The following is a 27,225-nucleotide window of genomic DNA, read 5'->3' on the forward strand; positions in this document are numbered from 1 at the left end:
GAATGTAGTGATCTCTTTAAATTACACTAGTGTACATGGGATATGGAAAAGAAACTCCATCATCATTGATGATGTATTCGCGTATTCAGTGGCGCTTGAGATTATTGAGACCGATGACATCGAACCACGCTCCGTTGATGAATGCCAACGTAGAGCTGATTGGCCAAAATGGAAAGATGCGATCCTGGCAGAACTTGATTCTCTAGCGAAAAGAAAGGTATTTGGCAAAGTTGTACCAATACCGCCCAACACCAAACCAGTTGGTCACAAATGGGTATTCGTTAGAAAGCGTAATGAGATAAACGAGATTGTAAGATACAAAGCTCGCCTTGTGGCGTAAGGCTTCTCACAACACCCTAGAATCAACTACGAGGAGACCTATTCTCCCATAATGGACGTCATTACATTCCGCTACCTTGTCAGTTTGGTAGTTTCTGAAAAACTGAACATGCAGCTTATGGATGTGATTACTGCGTATCTATATGGGGATCTAGATACAGAGATATACATGAAGATTCTAGATGGAATTCAGTTACCCAAATCAAGTGGCTCTAAACCACGGAGCGCGTTTGCTATAAGGTTGAAACGCTCACTATATGGATTGAAACAATCCGGACGGACGTGGTATAACCGTCTAAGTGACTACTTGATCGGGAAGGGATATGTCAACAATGAACTATGCCTATGTGTGTTCATAACAAGGACAAGTTCCGGATTTGCAATAGTAGCGGTTTATGTCGATGACATGAACATAATTGGCACCCTTAAAGAGTTAAGGGAAACCGCTGAACACTTGAAATCCGAGTTTGAGCTGAAAGATCTTGAAATCCGAGTTTTGGCTCGGTTTAGAACTTGAGCGCCGTAAAGATGGTATCCTGATTCATCAATCAGCTTATACCCAAAAGATGCTTAGGCGCTTCAACACTGACAAGATTAAGCGTTCAAGCACCCCAATGGTCGTCCGTAGTCTTGATCCAAAGAAGGATCCATTTCGTCCAAAAGATGATGACGAAGAAGTGCTAGAGGCAGAAGTGCCCTACCTAAGTGCAATAGGCGCATTGTTGTACTTAGCACAATGCATAAGACCAAATATCTCATTCGCTGTGAACTTGCTAGCTAGATATAGCTCAGCGCCAACACGACGCCATTGGACTAGTGTTAAAGATATCTTTCGATACCTAAGTGGTACGATCGATATGGGCTTGTTCTATCCCTACAGAGAGAAGATGGATTCAGACCCATCAAGTCCCAGGGATGCCTCACATGGTGGACTGCGTTCCCTCTCCCTATCCGAAAACGATACAAGTGTTTTGGAAAGTTTTGCTGATGCTGGGTACATCTCTGACCCACACAAAGGTCGCTCCCAAACTAGCTATGTTTTCACCATTGGAAAGACTGCGATATCTTGGAGTTCTACAAAGCAGACCTTAGTCGCTACCTCTTCGAATCATGCAGAGATTATTGCTCTTCACAAAGCAGTTCGTGAATGTATATGGCTTCGATCCATAGTTACGCATGTTCGAAGCAATTGCGGTTTGAAATCTACCACAGATGAGCCAATGAGCATCTATGAGGATAATGCTGCTTGCATTGAACAAATGAAGCAAGGCTACATCAAAGGCGGCAACACCAAGCATATATCGCCCAAATTCTTCTACAATCAGTAACAACAGAAGCTCCTCAAGATCAAAGTGAACCAGGTTTGATCTGAGGACAATGAGGCAGACTTGTTTACTAAGTCATTGCCCAAATCCACTTTCGAGAAACATCTGGCAAGAATTGGCTTGCAGAAATTATCTGAACTCCCAGGATCGTAGTCATCAGGGGGAGGCGCAGACATCAAGGGGAGATGTCTACATGTTCACCTTGAAACGTGAAGGGTGTGTTGTGCTCTTTTTCCCCTTCGAACGAGGTTATTTTTGTCCCACTGGGTTTTTGTTACTCGGCAAGGTTTTTAACGAGGCAACGAGAGAAGCACCGCCTTTGGACAACACAAGGGGGAGTGTTTAAGGATATCTCTATTTGTGTTTAGCCCAAACTCTAGGTTACTTGACCTAGTGGCACTACTACAAAAAGGTCATCAGACGACGGTGATTTTCTGTTGTGTGATGACCAAACTAACCGTGGTCTAAACGAGTGTTGTGTGATTGAAAAATCAGACAACGGTGATTTCACCGTTGTGTGATAATACTTTGCTCAACAGAATATCTGTTTCCGTTGTGTGAATTCTGTGCAAGCATGTGCCTGGCATGGCATGTGCGGGGATGTGTCAGTACATTCAGACAACAGAAGAAAGAATTCACTGTTGTGTGAGATTCATAACACACAACAGATATAACTCATTCTCTGTTGTCTGAGATATATAACACACAACAGATATTACTCATTCTCTGTTGTCTGAGATATATAACACACAACAGATATTACTCATTCTTTGTTGTCTGACATTAATAACACACAACTGAAGTGAAATTATCTCCCTTGTCTGTTGATTACTCAGACAACGAAAATGATTTCATTTCTGTTGTGTGTTATGAATCTCACACAACAGAACAACTGAAGTGAAATTTTCTCCCTTGTCTGTTGATTACTCAGACAACGGAGATGATTTCATTTCTGTTGTGTGTTATAATCTCACACAACAAAACTTTGTTTTCTTTTGTTGTTGGTTGTTAGTTCACACAAGTACTCTATTTGGTTGGCTGTGGTGTGAATGTTGTAATCAAATTGGGTAACAAACCAACGACTCTTGTAGGAAAAGCCTCAATTTTGAACTCTTTTACAATCAGACAACACATTGATTTGCATTGTGTTGTAAGACTAAATATTGGATAGTAATTACCACATAAAATGTACTCAAATCCATATCATTCCATTACCATTTTTCAAACATCCATACATTCAAGTGACTAGGTAATGTACCAAACAATAAAGCATTCCTAGCTAGCTACACATGAATCAAAAGCTGATATAATATCTTTTCTCTTCAACAAAACCTTCTTGTGTCTTATGAATTTTGCTTCCTGCAAACAAAAATAAGAAAAAACTTAAAACTTTTCCATTGTAGCTCACAGAAAAGGGTAATGACTAAACTCTAACACTCATTAAACTGCAAAAATGGGCAAGTATGCATACCTTTAATAAGGTTGTGGCTTAAATTCCAAGGAAACAATAACTTATTCAATACTTGACGATCTAAATCAAATGAAGCAATACGGCACCTGCCACAAATATAAAACGAAAAGGGCATCACTTCCTTGAACCCATAGACACACATTTTACCTCACCATCATTATCAAGTAATTGCACCCAATGGTTCGAAAAGTGCCTACAGATACTTCCATATAATTCCTAATTGTACTTACAGAACACATTAAACATAGAGCAGAAAGCATATATCTTCACTTTACATACCCACAACTTTGAGTCCAACAAAACTAAGAATCAATGTCCGAAAGTCTCAGCAAGTAAAACTGCATTTAGCTCTAAATTTTACCATTGTGACTAAACAGAGACAAAGAGTTGACATTTTTCTCCTTGAATGCATTCACCCAGTTCAAATAAACATAAGGTACAGTGATAGAGTGATAGAAATTAGCAAACTGACCACACCCAAACACCAAAATTCAGTAAAAAGATTGAAGCTTTAATCATAGCAACTGATATGTACCTTGATTTCTCCAAGTTTGATTTGAAAGGTGGAAGCTTCCTCTCTCTAGGTGGAGGTTAAGTTGGACATATTGGACATATTGAGGAACAAAATCCTAGCTTTTCTTTCGAGATTTTAATTAGGAGAAAATGATATTTCCATTCCAGCTAGAATAAGATGCCATAATAGTTGAGCCAAAGCAAAAACAACAGAATTTGGCACTGCATTTACCTTGACTTGAATCACAATTCACAACGAAAGGAAAATTAAAAGGTTAAAGTTTTAATGAAAGAGGCTGCTAGAGATGGATGAAGTTGTGAGGCTGTGAGCTAAAGCCACTAAGTCCATACAATAACAAAAAATGAAATCACAGAAGCAATCTATCAACTTCCACCAATTCCATAGATCAAACTTTGACACCAAACTTCTTTTCATCCAAGCTAATGAAATGAATCTGAAAATTTAGTTACCAAAGAGAAGAAAAGACTCAAGGATTGATTATTTCCCATTCAAATACACAAACTATACAGTAACATTTAGCTAGAGCTAAATCCACTATTTCATAGTATAATGATGGAATTTTTAAAATTTTTTAATTTGTTCTGCAAAGTCTGGTGTGGCATTTGCCTTGAATCGAATCGCAACAAAAGGAAAATTAATAGCTTATAGTTTCACATATATCCACTTAGGTCTAAAAGCGGCTGCTGGAGATGAATCAAGTTGTGAGCTAAAGTCAGCAAGTCCTTAGATGGCCACGAAGGGAATCAAGACCAGGCAAAGTACCTTTTCCCTTCTTCATTAGATAGAAATTCAAACCAAAAACAAAGCACTAAAAGATGGAAAGTTAATTATAAGATTTCCTCTATCCTCTTCCATTTACTATAGCTTTCTTTCTTAGCTGGTCGAAGCATGCACCCAACAGAAAAGAAGTTTTGAAGAAGGAAGTTCATCTTTTTAATTACATTCCAGGACTTATCCATGATGGAAAAAGAAAACTGAACTGAGTTCATGAATAACCTTCTTGTTAAGGACTGTCAACATTTATTGAAATTATGCTGACCTTTAATTCCACTTTCTGCTTTAATCCTCGGCCAGTAGCTGCAATGCCTCAGACCATATTGAAGCATCAGTTGTGATTGAGCCAAATTATGCCTATCAACAACTCATTCAAATAAGCCTTAAACCTGAGTCAACAAAGAATTGGAAAACAGAAAGGAAAAAAAAAAACCAAAACCGCACAAAAACTTATACATGCATAGAGTTGAAACCTGGGAATTCAATTAGAGCACCATTCTAGGATATCTGAAGACGTGAAAAAGCATTGCAAATTAAACCACAATACCACAAAAACCAACCATCTGATTCAATAGATTAGACATAACTGAGGAAAAAAAGAAAGAAAAGGAATTGCAAACAGAAATGACCTCAAACATATCTAAAACTTACCCATTATATTCAATGCACCAAGTAGAGTTACAAGAACTGCCGGAGCCTATACCTGCTTGATGAGTTCCAGAACACAATACAAAGGCAATTAGTTGTTCCCAAATAAATGCTAATTACGTCATTGCCAATAGGCCTTGAACTGTTCAAAGCACAAGATATCACTTTTTAAAGAAAGTATGAACTTTTTTCTCAAAGTGATATCTTGTGCTTTGAACGGTTTAAGAAAATATAAACTATCCATCAGAGAATCATATTACTATAGCCATACAATCATAATGCCAAAAGGGAGATTACACATACTGAGCATAGTTTTCTATTTAGTTGATATTACTGATTTCAGAACTTTATATAATCAGTAATTTATATATTCGAGACCTCAAACATATATAAATTCCTCATCCAACAACAACGAACAAGAACAAAACAGATAACTCTAATGCATTTGTAAATGAAAAGAAAAAGTAGTAACCTTAGCGGAATCTTGATGTAATTCTTAGTAGACTGATCAAATACAGGTGCCTCCGCGCGGACTGGTGTAACCAAGACAAGTAAACTAGACCGATCAACCAAACAATGGTACGAAGCCATAGCGCGGAATCAAATACCAACATCCTTTGGGTCTACGTTGTTAACTAGAACAAGCTCTATAAATCCAATTGTTACTGCAGTCCATAAACTATTTCAACTGTTGAATGAGCTTTAAGAAGTTGCATTCACCATTGTTTATAGGTACTTATGCACCTCTTCACTTATTTAAGTTACCATGGAAACCTAAAATATTTCATAAATAGTGTATCAAATACAGTAACTACTGAGTTAACCTTACCTGATGGTCTCAAGAGGAGCAAGAACAGCTTTGGTCATTGCCCCTGCTAAAGCCCCACTAAGGAACTCTCCAACTTCTCTTGTCCTCAAGAATCCCTAAAGCACATAAAGGCACTAGCTTTATGATACCGGCAACAAAGATAGAATGAGAGGTTTCTTTTCTCTTTTGTCCCTCCAATTTCCCAGAAATCCAAACAGCAATTGAATATAAAGAAGACAACTTTTATGTCATGCCCCATTTCAGAACCCAGAGGGAAATAGAAATCAAAAGCAGAACTAAAAAGCTCTATGCAGTAATGGGGCCTCTAATACATTTCTCAGAAACCAACAGGCCAACAAATGAACACAACAATAACTTCACCAAAAAGATTGGGGGCATTTGGAATACTTACTCTGATGGGTTGGGAGAGGTCAGGGAATTGGAAGTGGCCTCGTGTGGATGAGGAACTTCAATTCCACACTGCCTGCATTCATCTTCAGCACCACAAACTCGGCATGCTGCACTGTTTCTTTAAACCAAACAAGAAAATCAAACCCTTCATCTGAGACATAGGGCTCTGCATCTGCTTCAATGTTAACATTGTCCTTGTCCTTAATTCCAGCTAGCCCTGGATGATAAACGAAGGTGATTCCCGGCTTTTTGACATAAGACAATAGCACAGAAGTGTTGTGGTCAACAAAATAGACATGGAAAGCTCTGTGTGTAATCGGATAAGAAGGAAGGAACCAGTCTGTGACATTTGATTTCAGGTGCTCTGCTGCCCCAATATCGATATAGACCAACCGCTTCTTTGAGGAAACATCAATAAAATTAGGCAAATAAGTAGCCATCTTCCCGTCCTTCACTGGCTTTTCCTTCACAAGAGGCTCCATTTTCTCGATCAAAGGTCTATTGTTCGTGAGGGATTGGCAGTTAGCCGGAAGGCGATACTGCTCAAATAGACCCGCATTTTCGTAACTCTTCCTGAACACAACCAGTGTGAAATTGCTGATATAATTAACATGCATGACACTGGAGCTCTTCAGCAATGAAGAAATTGGGGTAGCAGACCTAATCAGGCTATTCGGAGCCAAACCACTGCTACCAACAAGCATAGCCCTAATTCCACCTGGGCTAAGAACGCGCTCAATCTCGAGCACAAGCAGAGCAGGGACTGAAACCTTGTCTAGATCCCTGCAGAACACGAAATCGAAAGACTTGTCCTCATAGTAAATCTCATACCCAAACTGTTTGCGCTTGAGGGAGAAGAATCGGTGTTCATAAACACCACGAGCATTGGGAAACCCCAAATCTTGCAACGCCATCACGGCCGAGGCTGATCCTTCACCGACACAGAGAGCCTTATCACCGTTCAAAAGCTGCTCGCCCATTAGCTCTCTGACCACACTGACAGTCAAGTTCACATCTTGCTTGCACTGCGCCAAATCGAAAGTACCCCAAATGGGATTCAGAAACATGGTCTGAAAGATGAACTTGCCATGGAACAACCATGAGAGACTTGTGGCCTCGTGTGGTGCCTCTCGAATCTTGGGGGCTCGATTCTTGAGCTAAGTGTAAGGGATATGCAGTCGAGAGAGAGAGCTAAGTGTCGAGAGAGAGAGAGAGAGGGAGAGAGAGAGAGAGAGAGAGAGAGAGAGAGAGAGAGAGAGAGAGCTAAGTGTCGATGTGCAGTCGAGAGAGAGCTAAGTGTCGAGAGAGCGGCCGCATGTTTTTTTTTGTTCTTTCTTTCTTTTAGACACGATGTGGGAATCAAAACCTAGCTAAAAATTTTCTGAAGTTATTCACACAACAGAAATATATCTCACTGTCGTCTGAATGTATCACTAAAAATTAAAATGTAAAATCATGGAGGGAAACATGGCGCCTTCAACATTTTTGGTTAAAATGTTACCGCCAGTTGCATGTTCACACAACAGAAAATCTTAAATCTGTTGTATGATTATTGTAGCTTGCACTAGCCCTATCTCGGTGAAGACATTCAAGCAAGCATCCTTCAACTTTGGTGCTTAGTTTTTCAATCACACAACGGCAATAATAAAACCCGTTCTCCTAGTAGCCCAAATTTCAGCTTTTCAACATCCAACCAAAACTCCGAAGTGGAGGGAAATCTGCCGCTAAATTTTTAAGGCTCAGACGACGGACCATGCTTAATTCCGTTGTGCAATGCAGTTCCTATAAAAAAGTTATCACTTTGTTGGCATTCACACAACAGAATTCAACCAGCACCGTTGTATGATTAAACTGACTTCAACACACAACAGATGATTTGTGTTCCGTTGTGTGATTAGTGTTGTGTGATTAACTTTTTGTACTAGTGTGGTGATAGGGTTACATTAGAAGGATTTCGATTCCTATTCAATGTAGATTTACTTCCCTTGTACGATTCAGATTCTATGCATTGTAATCCTCTATATAAAGAGGCCCATATTATCAATAAGAATATACAGCAAATTCCTCTCAATTTCTGATTCCCTAAAACAATTAGAAGTTTGTAGCGTACATATAACTTTCAAATTCATAATGATTGAAAGTTGGAAGACGTTTTGTAGACATAAACTCCAATTCCTACATTCTAGTAAATATGAGTTGTTTAAAAAAAAAAAAAAAAAAAAAAAAAAAGATTTCAATTGTATTCTCACAAAAATTGCTTTTTTTAAAAATAAAAATAAAAATAAAATAAGAGCTGGTGCAACTGCCCTCAAGACTTCATTAATGAAACTGCTGAATACACAAGGGGGGACGTAAAGCCTAAACCCCGAACAATTAGTAATAAAGGAACATCCTGAATAATAACAAGAGCTCCCACTAATTCTATGTATTCAAACATGCACCAACTAGCAAGGGTTGACATACCAGATATCTGGCCAACTCCATTTGCTTCACAATGTTGACATACCGGAAAGATAAAACTTATACAAAGCCATAAGACAATTGAACTTGCTTTCCCACTATGTAGTCGACTAGAATTAACTTCATCAACACTAGATTTCATCCCACCACTAGGAGGTTGCAACCATTTCACAACGACTTGTCGCCTCACTAGGTCAGATAAGGCATATTGAGTATGCAGTCTGGGACACAGCCCACATAACCTTACCAAGAACAAGTAGGGAATTATTGGAAATAAAAACACCTAACAAATAAAACAATTATTTAAAAAACATAAAATAGGGCACAAGCCCGGCCACCAGCCAAGGCCCAAGAACGAGGTCCAGGCCCACCTACTAACTCTCCCAGCAGCGATGCCACATGCAACCGTCTTCTCTAGTTGTTGTCGGACTCGCACCACCTCCACCATCGAAGTGCGCTGCGCCACAAAACTATGAACCTTGTCTGACATCTAATGTTGGATCTCCAGTGCGTCCATAAATCAATTACGTATGGAGCAATTCTTGGATCGAACCCTGCACCCGCCTTTAGACCTCGACCCCTTCCATAGGGTAAATCATGCAACGTCAGGCAAGGACGGCGCCTGCAACCGTCTCCTCAGTAAATCTGTCATCCACGTACACACCATTATGAACGTCCACTGCCCTGGAGAACTAGATCGAAGAGGGAAAAAAATGGAAAACTGATTGCAGCTACCTCTCCCTAGTCGCACCCCGGCCTCTATCTCGTCTTTGGCCTTCACTACCAGACTCGCTAAGCAAGCTTACCTGTCCGAAGACAACGTCCTAAGGACGTGCCGCCGAACGGGACATGGACGCAAATCGCTTTAGTTTTCCTAGGGTTTTCGCTCCGTGTTTCAGGCGTGTGGAGAATGGTTCAAAAAAAAAATTACTTTAGATAATCGGCAATATCCTTAGTTAGATAATTAATCAACGGTGGGGGAATATGGGACTATGGAAGAGAGAGACTCTCTGAAGAAGAGAAGCCGATAACCATCTTGGAAAAAGGGAGTTTTGTTTTTCTTTTTCAGATGAAAAAAGATAATATTGGAAAGTTATTAGCAAAATCTGTATTGCCGAGTATATTTAGATATCTGCTGGATACAAATAGTTAGACGTTTTCAAATAAATGTTAACACAATCTTAGTGATGATGTTGGACCCTTTCAAATAAAATGTTATCACAATCCTATAGATGATTGAAAACAGGAAAGAGTTTATGTCTAATATAAACTCTACTGGTCACAAGCTATTGGCTTCACAATTTATTCGTCCCTTTCATTAGTCCTCTCCCAAAACACAACAGCCATACGACTGGCGAAGAAAGGAGAAAGACAACCCCAGGCATCGAAACGAAAAGGAAATCCCTGCACAAAAGAAGAACCAGATGCTTCTTTTTATCTGCAACTAGTATGGGAATTGATCACTACAAAATACTTGGAGTGAATCGCAACGCGAGCCCAGATGTGGTGAAGAAAGCATATAAGAAACTGGTCATGTTTTGGCACCCTGACAAACACTTGCAGGAAGAAGCTCGAGCCAAGGTCGACGCCAAGTTCAAGGAAATCAACCAGGCTTACCAGATTCTCAACGACCCTGTGAAACAACATAACTACGATAGTCAGCATGCAAATATAGCCAACTCCAATTGGACGTACGACATCGTCAGTTTGGTTTCCTCCTAGTGAGGATGAAAATACTTTTGCTACCATGTTTGGATTTGGTAGTCCATTGGAATGTAGCTTGGAGGAGCTTTATCAATTTACTAAGAAGAAGATGAAGGTGACAAGAGCCTTGACAGTCAACATAAAACCCGGTTTAGGCACCAAGATAACTTACAAGGTGGAAGCTAACACTGCAGATGTAGGTTTTCTCATCAAAGAGAAATAACATTTCGTGTACGAGAGGCATAGGAATGATCTCATAGTCAACCAGGTGATAACACCGATGGAAGCGCTCACCGATGATAGGACTCTTAATCTGACCATCGATAGCGGATCCAGAATCCGAATATGTGGTTGGTTGGATTTAAGTGCACAAAAATTTTGCAAACTCGTGAATTATTTTCGTTTTGAGGTTTGGAACCCAATGGGAGGCTCATCCTCACTCCTTTACTATTATCATTCACAACATACAACTAGGGGGGACATAAAACCAAAACCCCTTAAATTAAAAGTTACAAGCATAAATTTGTTGTAAAACAATTAAAACTAACTGAATCATACACTTCAAGGCCCACTCATTTCAAACTCAGCAATCACAGAATCATTATCAATACTATCAGCAAATTATTTTTCAATGTAGAGAACCACCAAATCATCAAGAAAGTCATCTTCCATCTTATCGAAGTTTATTTTTGATGATGTTCATAGATGAAAATGTTTTCTCTGTTGTTGCTATAGAAACTGGCAGAGTCAACACAAGATAGATCAATCTATAAATCATAGGAAAGAATGTTGACTTTCTTGATTCAACTAACCACAGACACATAAGTTGTCTTGGCAAATCTTGGATCCTCTGAACATTTGTTAGAAAATACCCGCACTCCATATCTACAGCAAGCATATCAGATGATGAAAAATCCATAGAATAAAACTTCAAAGCAAGATTGCAAACATCTTCATGTTTGAATGATAGAAAATTATCACGTGGACCAATGTAGCACTAAGAACAATGAGCTCCAAAGACTTATATGTAAATCTACCATCCAGCTCTACCAACTGAAAGTCTATTACATCATTAAGTATATTGATCCGATAATAATGCTCCTTTGTAATATTTTGTTCACAAGCCCGCTCTGTACCTTTCTTGTAAGGAGCAGAGACATATCTGGCATAACAATATCATGCTCACAACAAATGATTCAACGTACCCTCATAATCAAATCATCTGAACCATCTTCTCTCATATCTTAAAATTTTGATTTTGTTATTGGAAGAAAATTTAGAGCATTCAAGATGTTTATTTATTTTTTTTTTTTTGGCAATGACTGACAAAGGAAGTCAGTAATCTTCATGATATCATGCACCAAAAGCAAGGAAAACACAAAATCAAAATGCTTCATAGCCTTACCTACACTTTTTACTTCTCCTTGTAATTTATTTGGTCCATTTGCAACAAAATCTGCAAGAGTTGTTGGGATAGCTCCAAATAACTTGGTCAAACTTAAAATAGAGCGAAGATGTGAACCCTAACGAGTAGCCCCTACTCGTTGTAAAGTGCAAGTCTGATTAGCCCTGTACCTGTCTCAAGGGTACCAGCAGCCACTAAATTTTCAAACTTCCAAACTTCCACTGGCCACCGCAAAGCAATTAAGTAATTAAGCAAATAATTAAAAAATTTTGAACTTCCACTGAAAATTCCAAAGTTCCACAGCCACCTCAAAGAATTAGAAAGAGAGAAACTCACAGGATTTGGAGCCAATTCGCCGAAGATTTCAGACTTTCACCGTTCAACAACTAAGTATAAAAAGTTTCGGTCTTCCGAATACTTCAATTGAAGCCTGTAAAATTCAAAACTCATAGTCAATTACAAGCAAAACCCATCAATGGGGCTTGGGAGAGATGAAATTAGAAGTACCTATGTGTGGGTGATCTGGAGTTAACCGGGTTGGAGAGTTCAAAGAGCACCCGATTTTGGATAATCCGGTTGAGAACTTGTGAATGAGGAATTGAGGATTAGGAACTGATGAACTCGATCGGCTACTCGACTGGTAAGAAAATCGCGAACCTAAGATGTATAATATATATATATATATATATATATATATTTATGTGGGCTACTATGGGCTGATATTAGTTACATACCTATACTTGGGGGTTTTTCCTCTTGATTTTGGGTTGGGCTATAGCCCAACCAGCCCATTGACTGCATACACGCCCACTGACCACCCTGGATGAAAGGAAGTTCTTGGTCCCATTATCGATGATGTCATGAGAGCTCTTAGGGATGAAATGGTTGTACCAGGTGAGGGAATGCCAATCTCAAGCCAACGTGGGGTGAAAGAAAACTTGAGGATCAAGTTCAATGTCAAGTTTCCTTCAAGCAGCCTCATTGCATAACAGAAATTGGATTTGAAAAGAGGCTTGGGAGGAGCTTCGTTTTGACTACGTGCATGCTAGCTAGATAGCTTGGGTTAGCAAGCACATGCAATATTTGGTTACTTCATTTGTATTTGCATTTGTCTATGAATTTCTTCTATCTGGTGGATTTTGAATTTGGACTTTGGATTTCAGCTTGTTGGTTATATGCTTATATATGATGATTCAAATGAATGCAGCTAGCCATTAATTAACTTTCTTCATGAAAACAAAAAACGTGCGGAAGGTAATGAAAACTCGATACTTTTGGTTAGGTAATGAGAAACACTGCATTTAAAGTTAACTTTGTGAAACAAGAAATGTACATAAAAATGGCAGCGGGACACAAATGGTGGCTCAATCAAATATATAGGACTGAAGGATAGAACAGCAAACCCAAATCAGTGTGAATTTTGGCTTCACTCAAAATTTTAGGCAACAACTAGGAACCAGACTTACGGTATTGCACTTACTTGAGAAAACAAATCTAGAAGCAGCCCCAACCCCAAGTAGTTCTCTTTCATAACATCTATGCGACTCCTTCCCTGTTGAAACCTATTTCATATATGATGCCAAGAACATAAGACTGAAGGTAAGGAATGGAGAAACTAAAACGAGAAAACATAAGAGAGCAGGACTTACTAAAGCCAATAACTTCCCAGGAGGAAGAATTATAACTATAAGCCAATTGATTACCCCCAACAACACTATATCGATCTGGATGAGGTGCTGGCAAGTTGTCACACTTCACCGAAGAGAATGGAGGTGTTGTATGTACCTAGTTCTCACATTCCATTTTGTTCCAAGTGAGATTCTAATTGTCTATATATAGTAAGCTGGGAATGAAAGTATCCTAGATTTTAGTTGAGATCTTTTTTGGTGCCTTGGAACTTTAGGAAAACCAACGAGAAATAGATTGATTAATATTATTAGTTTGTCAAATAAAGAGGCAGCTAAAGTTGACCCCAGATGTAGGAATTGTATGCTCTCTCCATGTTGACCAAAAGACAAGCAAAATATGTAGCAAACCTTTCCCATCTACAGAAAACCAACAAACCATCATATCAAAAAAACTTGATATACATTATTATTATTATTATTATTATTTAGAATGGAAACCTCGTTTAATAAAACAACATTACACCATATGGGAATGACTGGATGTGGTTACTCCAGTTTCTCCCATGGGGAGCTGAGGTACATAACGCACGTTCGTTACATCATAGGTTATAGGTAGATCATCAAGAACAATTCTCATGAATCAATCAGGCCACCATTTAATTTTATGGATGTTTATATTAATTTTTGTTTGGGTTGAAATGCATGTTTAGGAGCCTAGCTAGTCAACTCTTGAGTGTGTATTTTGAGCATGTACGTCTATGATAGATTTAGACGCCTGACCCCCTCTAATTCCTAAACTAGAACCCTCAATTTGGTATTGTATGGGCTATAAGCATGATGAATTACACCTATTGCGTGATTGCGCAGGTGAATTGCTTAGTAGATTAATTCTTAATCTTTACGCAGATTAGAGTGAGGTAGTGACCCTTGAACCGGCTCTATATATCTTTCTTTAATTGAGTAACATTAGGGTAACCCTTGAACTGGCACATTAAACTACTAAAAAAAACTCTAATTGCGACGGCAGTTTGTGACGGCAAATTGTGATTTTGCCGTAGCAAATACTTTTCGCGACGGCAAATTAAGCTTTTGCCACGGAAATGTTAGCGTTGCAATAGGTGGCGTCACAAGATCCATTTGCGACGGTAAATTTCCGTTGCAAAAAGCATTTGCGACGGAAACTATTGCCATCGCAAAGGCTAATTTAGTTGCGACGGATACTTTGCCGTCGCAAAAAGATATTTAATTAAAAAAAAAAAAAAATCTAGTGTGAATTTCACACCAAAGCTAGTACCATACTGCAAAAATTATAAGGTGAAAATGTTAAAATAGCATATGAACTCATTTCAATTACAAACCAACAATCACAATTGTAAGACCAACTCATTTCAATTACAAACCAACAATCACAAGTTTCTTGTTGAAATTAAGAGTTACACCCGAAAACAATAGGAAGGAGACCTTGGGTTTCCCAGGAATTTATACAATCCTATCAGCTTCTTCTTCATTCACTAATCCATGACTTGTGCTTTTGAACAACCCCACAAGCAACATAGAGACATATCCTCAATAACCTAACCCACAAATAGCAGATAACAAGTAAATACCAAAGAGAGAAATCAACTTTTGTAACCATAGATAAAACTTATGATTGAGAAGCATGCATATTTTATAGTGAAGTGAGAATGAGATTGAAAGTCGAGGGACTGAATTGATGTTCAACCCATACCACAGGGTACTAAACAGTAATTAGCCCTATTTTATATATTAACACAACCTAACTTGACTTGACCCAACCCATTGAGATTTTTAAATGATTAAGTAGTGATCATCTTTTTTTTTTCTTTTTTTTTTAAATGAGGGCTTGGTGCGGCTACCCTCCAGCCTTGATTAATGAAACTGCCAAATACAAGAGGGGGGGGGGGGGGGGGGGGGGAGACATTTAGCCTAAACCCCTAATTACAATAAACATCTAGAGCACGTCTTGAAATAATATCAGAAGACTCTACAAAATTCATGTATTCTAACAAGCACCAATTAGCAAAGAGTGCACTGTTGGCTACTCAATTTGCTTTGACAAAGCAGTGACATAACGGAAAGATAACTCGATTACAACGAAGTATAAACACCAACATCACAGCTTTCCTACTATGTTGCCGCTGGAAAATAAATCCAACGACACTAAGTTTCATTCTGCCACTAGGAGGTTGCACCCATTTAACAATAGATCGTCGCCTCGCTAGGGCAGACAAGGCACTTAGAGTGCACACACATGCATGTAGCCCGACTCTCCCTACAAAATATATGTAGGTACTTATTACCCGCCGAAGGCGAGATAAAACTAACTAACTAAAATAAATAAAGATAAAAGCAAAAATAAAGAATATGGTTTAAATGCGCTATAAAAACTACATCATACGATTGCACAAAACCGTTGCATGATTTGAAGACTCACCGTCGATCGAGTCATTGTCTGATGAAAATTCAAATGACGGTAAATCACCATTGTATGAGACTATGCAAGGCCATCAGTCGACAAATATTGGTTAGCAGCGTTGTCCCAAAACTCGACATATGTTAGGCAGTCATGCACAACAGTTGGGACGCGATCATGCGCAACAGTTCAAACTACCAAACTTGTTTTAATGGTGTTGTTGGATAAGTTTTTCACACAATATTTTTTAATTTTTCTGTTGTATGATTTAGATTAGGACAACTGAGTTCTAGTCTTTTCTGTTGTGTGAGTAAATTAGAAGACGTTTAGTTTTCTGTTGTGAAAGCCTGATTTTGTCACGGTGTGACTTGTGTTGTTTCTTTTGGGAAAAGAATATTGGGTTTTAAAGAATCTTGGTGTGTGTTTTCTTTACCTTGAGTTGAAATGTTTTCCTGGTTATTCGTGTGAGTTGTGTGGTTTTAGTATTTGAGTTACTCATACAGGCTTTCAAAAGTTTACTAGGTTTGTTGTGTGGCAACCCAGTGCACTATTTGATATTGTAGGTGTTAATCCTGCAGGTCAGGATAATCATAGGTGAAGCTGAGTTCTTTTAGTAGCTGTACGAGTAAGAAGCTAATTTTGTGGCTTTATTGTTGTTAAGACTTCCACTGTGTAGTGAGCTCTGAGGAGTATTTACTTATTATTTTGTTATGTAACTTCATTCGTAAACTTGTGTAATGTAATATATGACTCTACAGAGTGAGCCTATATTGACATGTGTGGACCCAGTTTATTTTGTTGCTTAGTTTAAATGGAAAAAAAAAAAAAGTTTCTAAGCATTTGGGCGATTTGTTGAGTTATCGTGTTTCGGATTCGAATTCCTTTTATTCGAAATTCGGGGCATGACATCAATGTACTTTTTCAACACAATAAAAATCAACAATTGCATGATATATTGTTTTCCCGAAAAGAGTAAATGCTCAAAACAATAACCCGAATAATCACAATTATTATAGTTCTCACAATGTCACACCATCAAGATATATATTTCACGTAAATACACACACATACACACACAGAGTCATCAATTCAAGAATGCTACTAATACCAACTATAGTTCACAATTCGTAAAACCCGTGAAAAATCATTTTTTATAATAAAGTTCATTTTACTTACCTATGAACTGTAGACGATCAAGTTCATGTAATTTAAAACAAATATTTATTTCCGAAAAATGATTTCACAATTTAACAAATAATTCCGAATAATAAAGTAACTTCGTTCATAAATGAACCTTGTGAATTTACTTACCTCTAAATCCCGCTGCATCTTCACACGCCACACGAGATAACATAATCACAACAATCTATCTAAGACAACCTCATCAAGTACCTAATCACATACGGTCTCATCTCAGTACACAAAACACAAAGCGATTAAAGTTTAAACTCTTAGCCTCTTTGAACAAAAACCCTGAAAGTAACGCCAATCAAGGCGGAACTTCATCCGAGACCACCCAAAGTCTCCCGAATACTTCTACGATCGATATGACAAAACTGCAAGCCGATCGAATAGCCAGATCCTCACGGATCGGAAACCGAAATAATTGAAAACACAAAAAAAAACCCAAATCTCCAAATGCTACAAACCATATATCAAAACGCTCGTAACGACGGGTAGATGATATATGAAGTAAGAAACTGCCCTGGACATGGCCGGACTCGCAGCCACAGGCTGTTGCAAGTGCACCGCTTGCATCGCCAACAAACTCAAAACCACCTTAATCCAACCGTCCAAAATGGATTTCATACAACGAGGATCAACTTAATACCAGGGAGTTGAGCCAACTCGGCCTAGATCTCCCCCGATCGCTGCCGCAAGTTGAAAATCACTGTTCACATTGTGTTGAAGCTTCTCCGGTGAAAATCGATCAACCAAACCACCAAGGATCTAACGAGGAGGCTTCCACGAGAAAAACAAGACTAGTTTCAAGTCCAACTATCGCCGGAGCACCGAAAACCAATTAGGTTCGCCGTCTCCAAAATTTGGAGCTTCGATCTGCTACCGTAGGTGAGAATCGGTGCAAGCCACCACCATAGGGAGGACGGTGTGGTAACTCTGAATGGTTCTGGGCCGGTGCCGTTGCCAGGCAATGTCGAAATTCGACCAAAAAATGGGGTCGGGTCGGAAGGCTTTCGGCAGGTTTGAGGGTTTCGAGGAGAGAGAACTGAAAGAAGGAAAATTTTCGAAAATTTCTGGAAACTTTCCAAAATTGGAAGCTCCGGAAATTTTGGGGTTTTTTCCTATTTATTCAAAAATTTCCGAAAATGGAAATAACTTCTGTTGACCATAACTTTCTCGTACGAACTCCGATTTACGCGTTCCGCATGTCCACGAACTCGTATCGACGTGCTCTACGATTTTAGTGAAGGAAGTTTTCTTATAAACTCAACGAATAAAAAGTCAACATTTTAACCCCTCGAAAATAAAACGTTTCGAGTAATTATTCGTCCGAAACACTTCCGCTCTACCCTCGAACCATGAAATCGTACTAACGAACACTTTATTAATGTCAGAAGATTCCAAAAATTTAATAACAAATTTCCGGAGTCTTACATAGAGAACTCATTAGTTTCGGCCATGAAAGAACCCAAGCCCAACTTAGAGCCCATAGTTGAGCCCACTTCCAATCCCTTTTGCAATTATGCCCCCCACCTTGCTTTGGACCCCAAATCTGATTTTGCTTTGGGCCTCCAAATTGCTTAAAGAAGTAAAAAAGAGTATCACCTTCATACATCAAAAATTCGTATTATTGACTAAAAGGCCGTTTAGCTCCCTTCCAAAGGCTCAATACTTGTGCCAAAAATACTCTTGGCTTCTTGTGTCAAGTGAGTAGCCCTTCTCCCTGACCTACTTGGGATTTCTCCTATATAAAATTCCCGGTGAAAAGAGAAAGAGAATTGACTCTGCTGGTCCCTGAGCAGGTGAGGCATCATCGCCATCGAGAGTGGCAGAGATCCGAGGAGGAGTGAGACAGTGGAAAGTTGCTGGAGGGTTTTTTTGGCTCTACTGAACATACATACTGGGTAAATTGTTTCATCACCAGCTAGCTATACATTTCTCTTTTCCGAACAGTTCAGATTAGTTACGAGATTGATTGATTGAGATAATGCATATATTGCTTTACTTTTTCTTTTTGGGTATGTCTGTTTCAAAATTTGTAGTGATTCTTGTAACTAACCTCATGCTTCTGACTAACCCATTGCTTTATTTGATCGATTTCATGGCTCTGTAAGCTTCTTTTGCTCTTTTTCGCCGATTGGTGTTCAAAATGGAGTTTCCAAGCTTAGGCAAGTCACAATCTTGAGTTTTACTTCACATTTTTACGGACTCATTGTTTCAAGTTTCAACTTTTCAATGGTCTTTCCATATTTTTCTTACAAATTTATCATCCTTGATTATTCTAGTTAGCTTTATGAGTCATTTCTTTGAAATCTTTGCTTCTTATTTAATTGTTCTCTGTAAAGTTTTGTATAGGAATTCTGTTTGATCAAGTATCAAGGAAGGTGACTTTTGGTTAACATGAATTAGGAGCTAGGATTAAATGCTCATCCATGGTGCATCGCCTTTTACAAATCTCACTTCCTCTTACTTAGAGGTGTCTAATTTACCTGTCAAGCATAATGCTTTATGCCTCTATTTCTCTGTCTTGTTTTGCTTCTTTTCTTTACTCCAAAGTTGTTATTTCAGAATATCCCCAGAATTTGTATTTTACTTCAGTTCAACAAATTCTTAACACTGGAATGTTTGCTTAATTCTAAGGCTTGCAGCTGCACTGCTGATATCTTGAGCAAGTCTGGGAGAATGGTTGATAACAACAAGAAAATCACCCGTGTTCTTTTTTGCGGGCCACATTTCCCCGCTTCTCAGGATTACACGAGAGAATATTTGAACGATTACCCTTTTGTCCAGGTACCTTGAATTTATGCTATTTCTCTCTATCTGTCATGGTCCATCTTTGTTTTTTGTTTTTACTCTTTCTGTCATCAAGAAATCGTTCAATCTCCAAAGCATTTAGGTAGGATTGCTGAGTCAAAAATGTTTAGGATAGTCAGACATGCAAAGGACCCATGAAGATCAAGAAGAATATCTATTCTCTCATTTCCTTTCTTCCGCTCTCTGATTCCTCCAGTTCTCTCTCCCTCTGCTATTTGTCCCTTCTAGTTATGCAGACAAGAGTAGATACTCAAGTAGGCAGAGGAGACAATCCAAATATAAACTTGCATAAATGTAGTTGCTTAGGAAAGATAGGTTGACCAGGTAGACCGGGTACAACTACCCAGTCCATTGCAAGATGGTATGATTGTTGATATGACCCAGGCAACTGAAAGTTTCTCTCCGTAGGCTCTACTTCATGAACGCTTTTTGTAGTTGAAATTACCTTGGGTTGACCATGAACTTATCAAGAAATGCCTTGAAGTGGCTTTGGAAAAGAATGAAGATAATCTCCTTTCCCTATTTGATTCTGGAGAGCCCATCATGTTTTGACTGAAGATGCTGGAGTTGCAGTAGCAAACCCATGAGGGATTTTTAATTCATTTCTTGTTGTGAAATAGCTTTAATGTTCGAGTCATTAACCTTTTTCTTCACACAAGTTGTGGAACCCACTGACCTGCATAACATATGTTGAGGTAGGCAGTAATCTGAAGGCCTGTGAAAATGGAGTATTTTATTTGTTGGAGTGAAGTATAGGTTGGGTTATTAGAAAACCCATTAAATAAACCAACCATTAGGATTATCAGGGTTTTGATGGTTAACTTTAAAAATTTCTTTTGTGCTAGTATAGTATTTAGGTTCAGCTTGTGGTTTTGGTGTGGATGTGCCAGTAGTTGAAGATGTACAAATTGGTGTCCATATTGTTTTATTTGTTTCAATTCTTTTCTTTCTTTGTGACAATTTCTTTTTATTTTTTTTGTTTTTGTTTTTGGATCTTCTTGAATTGGTTGAATGATGAGCCAAGCTTCAAGTACCAGTAGATGGAGCTCCATCTGACCATCTCCCATGCAATCGGTCCTTAGCAAATGGCGTAAGTAAACCAAAGATAACAGTTGGATCTTGTGTCCACTATAAATTTAGGTTCAAAAACAGTGCAAGTTCAACTAAAACTTTGAAAATTGCTTCTTTAAGATTAATTATATCAAAATACTTTAGCCTTTAGGGCCACATCTGAAGACTCAATATCTGATGCATACTCTTAATTCTCATATTGGTTCTATGACCAACTCTTGAATGACATTCAAATATTGCTCAACTCCTAAATGATAGTAAAATAGCATAGATGGGTTCTTTTGGTTACCATGTATATTGCACTTTGGACCAAAAAGCATTATTGACAAACTTGGGCTGTTCACTCACTCACTTCACACACACACATATGTTCCTAACCAACATCTTTTTTTAAAACCGAAGCAGACAAAGATATGTTATTGCAGCACATGCCTCTCTCTCTCTCTCTCTCGGGATGGATGGGGGCCTAAACAGATCCAAAAACAAGAAAACTAACTTGTCTAGCATACTGAATTTCTTATTTCTCTTAAATACAACTTGGCATAAAGCGGAGAATTAGTTATGTCTCCCACTCAAACTTCTGTTTGCATGTGATCTCAGTTACTTGTCCCATATTGGTGGTTAATATAATTGTGATTTCACACCCTATTTTCATTGGTTCAATCTGCAAAGGTTGAGTGTAAAACATGAGTGTTTCCATGAAGAATGGGATTCTATCTGGTATAATACTATGTTGTCATAAAGGGTAAGATAGATTACATGAAAATGGATGGGATTCCATTATCGTGATGAGAGGATTAATCTGATCCCCTTGGAAAGACAGTTCTCAAGGCCTTCATACTTTCATTTCTTTTTTGTGGGGTTAGGGGTGGAAAATGGGAAAATTGTGAGAGGAGAATTTGAGGCGATAACTTTCTGTGACCTTCCTCATTTAAATGAGTGCCCTGGTTTCACAACATTTCCATTTCTAGGTTATGTGTACATCCTTATCCTTGTGCCCTAGTGTGGAATTTTGGGTTTTGAAGAAATCTAAATGATCAAGAGGTGGGGGTTGGCTGGCTGATTTACTGGTGTGGATCAAAGAGTGTGGAAGTTGGAGAGTCAGGTATTTGCTGTTGTACACTCTACCAAAAACAATTAATGGATAACTTTTCTGTCCATTTTTGTCTGTTCTCTTACAATATGGATGAATATGGGAGAACATATACTTGTAATTTGGCTAAGAGGATACGGCCTTCTTGTTGCCTCTGCCTACAGTGGTGCATAATTTGTGAAAAGGCTCCTGAAGGTTTAGATATTTTGCTCCATCATTGCCCCCATTGCAATGACTTTATGACAAAGATTCTTTATGCAGTCTAATGTGAGATTGTGATGGGATGTTCCAGTTTCTTGGAAGGCCTTTATGTGTGAGAGGCTGAGAGCTATAGATATTTTGGAGGACAAAAGGGAATGATGTTGGGAGGTTGTGCTGTGATGACTCTTTTGGGTGCTGTAGATGGAACAAATAGGAGGATAGGGAGCTGGGGTTGAGGTGGTAGATCAATTGCGGCTGGAGTTTCATGTTTGGCTTCACTTTCCATGTCAGTTTCTCCATAGTTTAGGAATAGTTCTTTTTATGCTACAGTTTGGACTGGAATGCTGTTGTGCTTTATACAATATTTGGTTCACTGTATTTATTATTTTTTTGTTTCTATAGATGCTTTTTTAAGTTTGTTAGATGTATCAGTGTACATCATGTACCTTATTTTGTTCTCTCTCTGTTTTTTTTTTCTGATAATAAAAGGTTGTTTCTGTACATCAGAAAAAGCTAATTAACAGATTTTAAAATTTTTACAGTATCAATGAATGGAATTTCTGCTTTCGATAATTCAAACGTGCTATGTTTTCCTCCTCATTTTCTCGTGTTCACTATTCTGTAAATTTTTAATCTGTCGTTAGAATGCTGCATCTATTATGATTGTTGTCAGTTTCAAGAAAGTATGAGTTGTTCTCATTCGAATAAATTTCTCCTTTATATGTTTCACTGAGTTTTCAATTTTATTACTGTAGGTTGAAGATGTACCCTTTGCTGATGTGTCTGATGTTATCGAGAAGTATGATATCTGTATAGTGAAAAACATGAAGTTAGATTTTAATGTCCTCTCTCGTGCAAAAAAGATGAAGCTTATAATGCAGTATGGTGTTGGACTGGAAGGTCATTTCCACATCCCTGTCAAATTGTTTAAATTGAGCATTTGGGATATCTCATGTATATTTGTTTACGTTTTAAACTGAAGGCGTTGAAATTGATGCTGCGACTAAGTTTGGAATTAAAGTCGCTAGGATTCCGAGTCATGCCACTGGAAATGCAGCCTCATGTGCAGAAATGGCCATTTATCTCATGTTGGGCCTTCTCAGAAAGCAAGTATGTTAATTAAAACTAAATCAATTTTTATGATCTTATTTGTTAATGCCTTTCTTCATATCATATTGATGAGTGCCTTTTGTTACCATTATAGAATGAGATGCAAATTTCTATAAAGCAGAGAAAGCTTGGAGACCCAATTGGTGAAACACTACTTGGAAAAACAGTTAGTCCTTCTCCTCTTGGACTTCCTTTCTAGAATGCAGCTTTGCAGTTCTCTCTCTTCCTTATCAAATAATAATCTTTATTTTCTTAACAAAAAACTACCATCGTAGTGCTTCTGTAGTATGGTCTTCTATATGAAGTATAGGACTTTGCACTTTAAAATGATGCGGGACTCTATGTTTAGCAGCATTGAATTGATAAAAGTTGAAGTGTCACTTGTATGATTACAGACCTATTTTTCTTTCCTTCTTTAAACATAATACAACTTGAATTCTGATTTATAGTTTATCAATGTTCTACTTTGTACACAGTAGTTTCCTACATGGAATATTAAGAGGAAAATACCAACCAAACTCATAAGTCTTAAACGCTTATTGTCAGACACTCAAACCCAGCAGACTTCTTTAAATGAGAGCATTCAGAGAAGCATTTTGTTAGATTTCAAACTCACAAAAATGTTACCACACTAAAACATTCAAACTCAAAATTTTTGCAAAATGTTTTTCTGTCCAATTGTGCTATTGAAATTTTTCTGAGGTCTCATACTCCTTTTTATTTATTTATTTATTTATTTTTTTAACCTGGAACGTATTTCTTCTCGAATGGATGCAGGTCTTCATTTTAGGATATGGAAATATTGGAATGGAGTTGGCAAAGCGCTTGAAACCATTTGGTGTGAAAATTATTGCCACAAAACGGAATTGGGACACTCATTCAGAAGATTCGTGCCAATCAAATGGTATGTAAGACTGGATAAGCCTTAACTCTGAATTTTGATTAAGAAAAGGTCGTATACAATGTTACATATCACGTTCACCATCCATGTTATATTTTCAGCGTTAGGTGACTTGGTTGACGAGAAGGGTGGTCATGAAGATATCCATTCATTTGCAAGCAATGCGGACATTGTTGTTTGTTGTTTGTGTTTAAATAGTGAAACAGTAAGTTCAAAAACCAACTGTTTATCATATACTTGTGTTGTGAATGATGACTGTTCATGTTGCACAAACTACTCCAGCACTACATAAATATGAACATGCTGAAATAAGGAAGTCTTGAAAAACATGGAGTTCTCAGTAGTGGGACATATATGCTATTCCTTCATTTTCCCTTCATCCTACATGACGTCTTCATTATGTTTTACTTGCACTCCAAACTGTGGATAACTCCCCAGTAGACACAGATATCTCTGATAGTGGTTGGGAGGAATTTGAGAAAAGAAAACAAGAAAGGATAAATGGATGCACTGCTGATTAAAATTGATTAGTAAAGAAACAAAAAAGGTAGAAAGTTGTTTGATGAAAAGAGAAAGAAAGAAAAGAGAGACACGGAAGGGATAGGCAAGTAGGGTGACCTCATTTCATTGTTACATCTACCATGTAAGAATTATGTGGAGTTAATCTGAAGTAGGGTGACTTATTTCTCTCTCTATCTCTCTCTCTGCAGTATAATAAAATAGACATAGTTGAGTCTTGTATTTCCACATCTCTCTCTCTCTGTCTCTCTCTCTCTGCAGTATAGTAAAATAAACATAGTTGAGTCTTGTATTTCCACATGTTTGTACTGTAATATTTTTATCTAGTTATGTAGGTATCAATAGTTTGTCCAAGATAGACTCAATATGTAGCTAAAATAGGCATAATTGCGTGTCTGATGTGTGTTAGATGGAAATCAACACGAAGTCAATCACTCTGCAGAAGTGCAAGTAATGCTTGATTGTCTTACTTAGTTACTTTTCTATATTTTTCTTTCAGGTTGGCATTGTAAACAAGTCATTTATAGCATCGATGAGAAAGGTTTGGTTTTACAACACAGCAATTTGATTCAGAAATATAACTTTTTTGCAATGGAATGGTGGACACCAGCGAGCGCACACACCAGCATATATTTATAATGTGTAGATTCCTTCCTGAAGATTTAGTGGGCCTCTCACTGAACTTAGAGAACCAATTTACACATCCAACCCGATGCAGCCACAAGATGTCTGAAGTTTAGCCAAAACAATATAGAATTGAAGAAGTTAGGGAGTAGGGACAACCTAGGTAAATTTTGTTGCCCGAGGGTTGTGACTGGGACCCACTTTGCCATTTCCTTTTCACTTTTGCGATTGATGTCCTATACAGATTGTAGAAGCTTGGGAGTGTCATCTGATGATGACTTTACGGTGGTAGGACCTTGCAGATGTCCCTCCGCTTGAAGTTTACCAATTTTCTTCTTCATAGTTGAGATGAAGAAGTTTGAGAGTTTGTATGGCTAGTTTCAGGTTGAAAATTAAGATGGCTAAGAGTGATTGTATGCATTGATATGGAAGAAGAATTGCTATATTCGTTGACTGAAAGCGTGGGTGGTCCTTTACTGTTCTTTTAAAACCTAACATACTGTTGAAAAGAGGTTATGGTTAGCTCAAGCTCTGGAATTTTCTTGTTGTTTTTTATTCAGTCACTCATCATCACTTTGATCCCTACAGACCATATAAGATTATTTAGAAGGCTAGTGTTTCAGTTAAGGTGGAAATTTCACTTGGCAGGTGCCACATGGAAAATTAAATACTTATGGCATGTTCAAAGAAAAATTTCTGCCTTCACCATTGGAGTTGCCTTATCAAGGTATTTGGGTTGGTGTGGGTGTGTTCTAGAAATTGCTCTGTGCTGCTGTCAGCAAAACTTTTCGGCCTAGGGTTGCCAAGAAGATATGTACTTTTTAGAGAATTACTATCTTCATTCTATTGTGGTGTGTGTTGATTGGAGCTGAACAAGAGAATCTTTGAAGATAAGGACAAAGGACATGAACTCTGAAAATATGTACAGTTTTGTATAAAGAACTTAGCATCATTATCTGTCTATAAATTGGGAGGGAGACATGGCTTTCCCTGCTTTATCTGTTCATCATTCTTGGTGTCTTGGTGTTCATCCTCATCCTCTTTTGTTTTCATGTTTAATTCCAGGGTGCCCTTTTGGTAAATATTGCCCGAGGGGGTCTCCTGAACTATGAAGCTGTTCTTTATTACCTCGAGTCCGGACACTTAGGTGGCTTGGGCATTGATGTTGCTTGGACTGAGCCATTTGATCCTGATGATCCCATTTTGAAGTTCAATAATGTTCTGATCACACCTCATGTTGCAGGAGTTACAGAGTATTCTTACAGATCCATGTCAAAAGTAAGCACCCAATTTGAAAAAAAAGGAGCAGATTCGTGACAACTAATATTGGTTTCTGTTTGTGACCTCTTTGGTTTATGTTGGCTCAATATCGCAGATAGTTGGTGATACTGCCATTCAACTTCATGAAGGGAAGCCTTTGACAGGACTGGAGTTTGTCAACTGATTCAGTTTATAGAATTGGCTTGTGACCTAGATAATTTGGGGTTATTTATCTATTGTTACAGGGGGACTTGTATTTGTAATTGGAGGGGTTTGTACCTTAAAATAATCACCTTTTGGTGAAATAGACGATGAATAAGATTAGGAAAACACACGTATCGTACATACAACTTTCAAATTCATAATGATTGAAAGTTGGAAGACGTTGAGATAATTGGATTTGTACCCAATTCCTACATTCTAGTAAATACGATTTCATTTGATATTTGCTCTTAATTCTCACAAAAATTGGTCTTTAGATAATCGGCAATCTCCTCCTGGAGGAATC

The 27,225-nt window shown here is 38.1% G+C and overlaps 2 protein-coding genes across 2 annotated transcripts; one reads left to right on the top strand and one right to left on the bottom strand.

Annotated features, from left to right (window-relative positions):
* Positions 1–6,331: 6,331 nt before the first annotated feature.
* LOC112178086 lies at positions 6,332–7,378 on the bottom strand. Its single transcript, XM_040511481.1, has one exon. The coding sequence runs from the start codon at positions 7,376–7,378 to the stop codon at positions 6,332–6,334; it is 1,047 nt and encodes a 348-aa protein (XP_040367415.1).
* A 2,842-nt stretch (positions 7,379–10,220) lies between these two features.
* On the top strand, positions 10,221–27,160 carry LOC112178087 (hydroxypyruvate reductase). The gene is made up of 12 exons (XM_024316297.2): positions 10,221–10,428; positions 18,932–19,028; positions 19,239–19,292; positions 19,773–19,914; positions 23,059–23,203; positions 23,286–23,413; positions 23,508–23,579; positions 24,191–24,317; positions 24,416–24,519; positions 25,333–25,374; positions 26,523–26,735; positions 26,833–27,160. Exons 1-12 carry the CDS (start codon positions 10,221–10,223, stop codon positions 26,899–26,901), a joined length of 1,401 nt encoding a protein of 466 aa, XP_024172065.1. The 3' UTR covers positions 26,902–27,160.
* The last annotated feature ends 65 nt before the right edge of the window (positions 27,161–27,225 follow it).

The sequence above is a fragment of the Rosa chinensis genome, chromosome 7, assembly GCF_002994745.2.
Source record: "Rosa chinensis cultivar Old Blush chromosome 7, RchiOBHm-V2, whole genome shotgun sequence".
In the NCBI taxonomy this organism is placed as follows: domain Eukaryota; kingdom Viridiplantae; phylum Streptophyta; class Magnoliopsida; order Rosales; family Rosaceae; genus Rosa; species Rosa chinensis.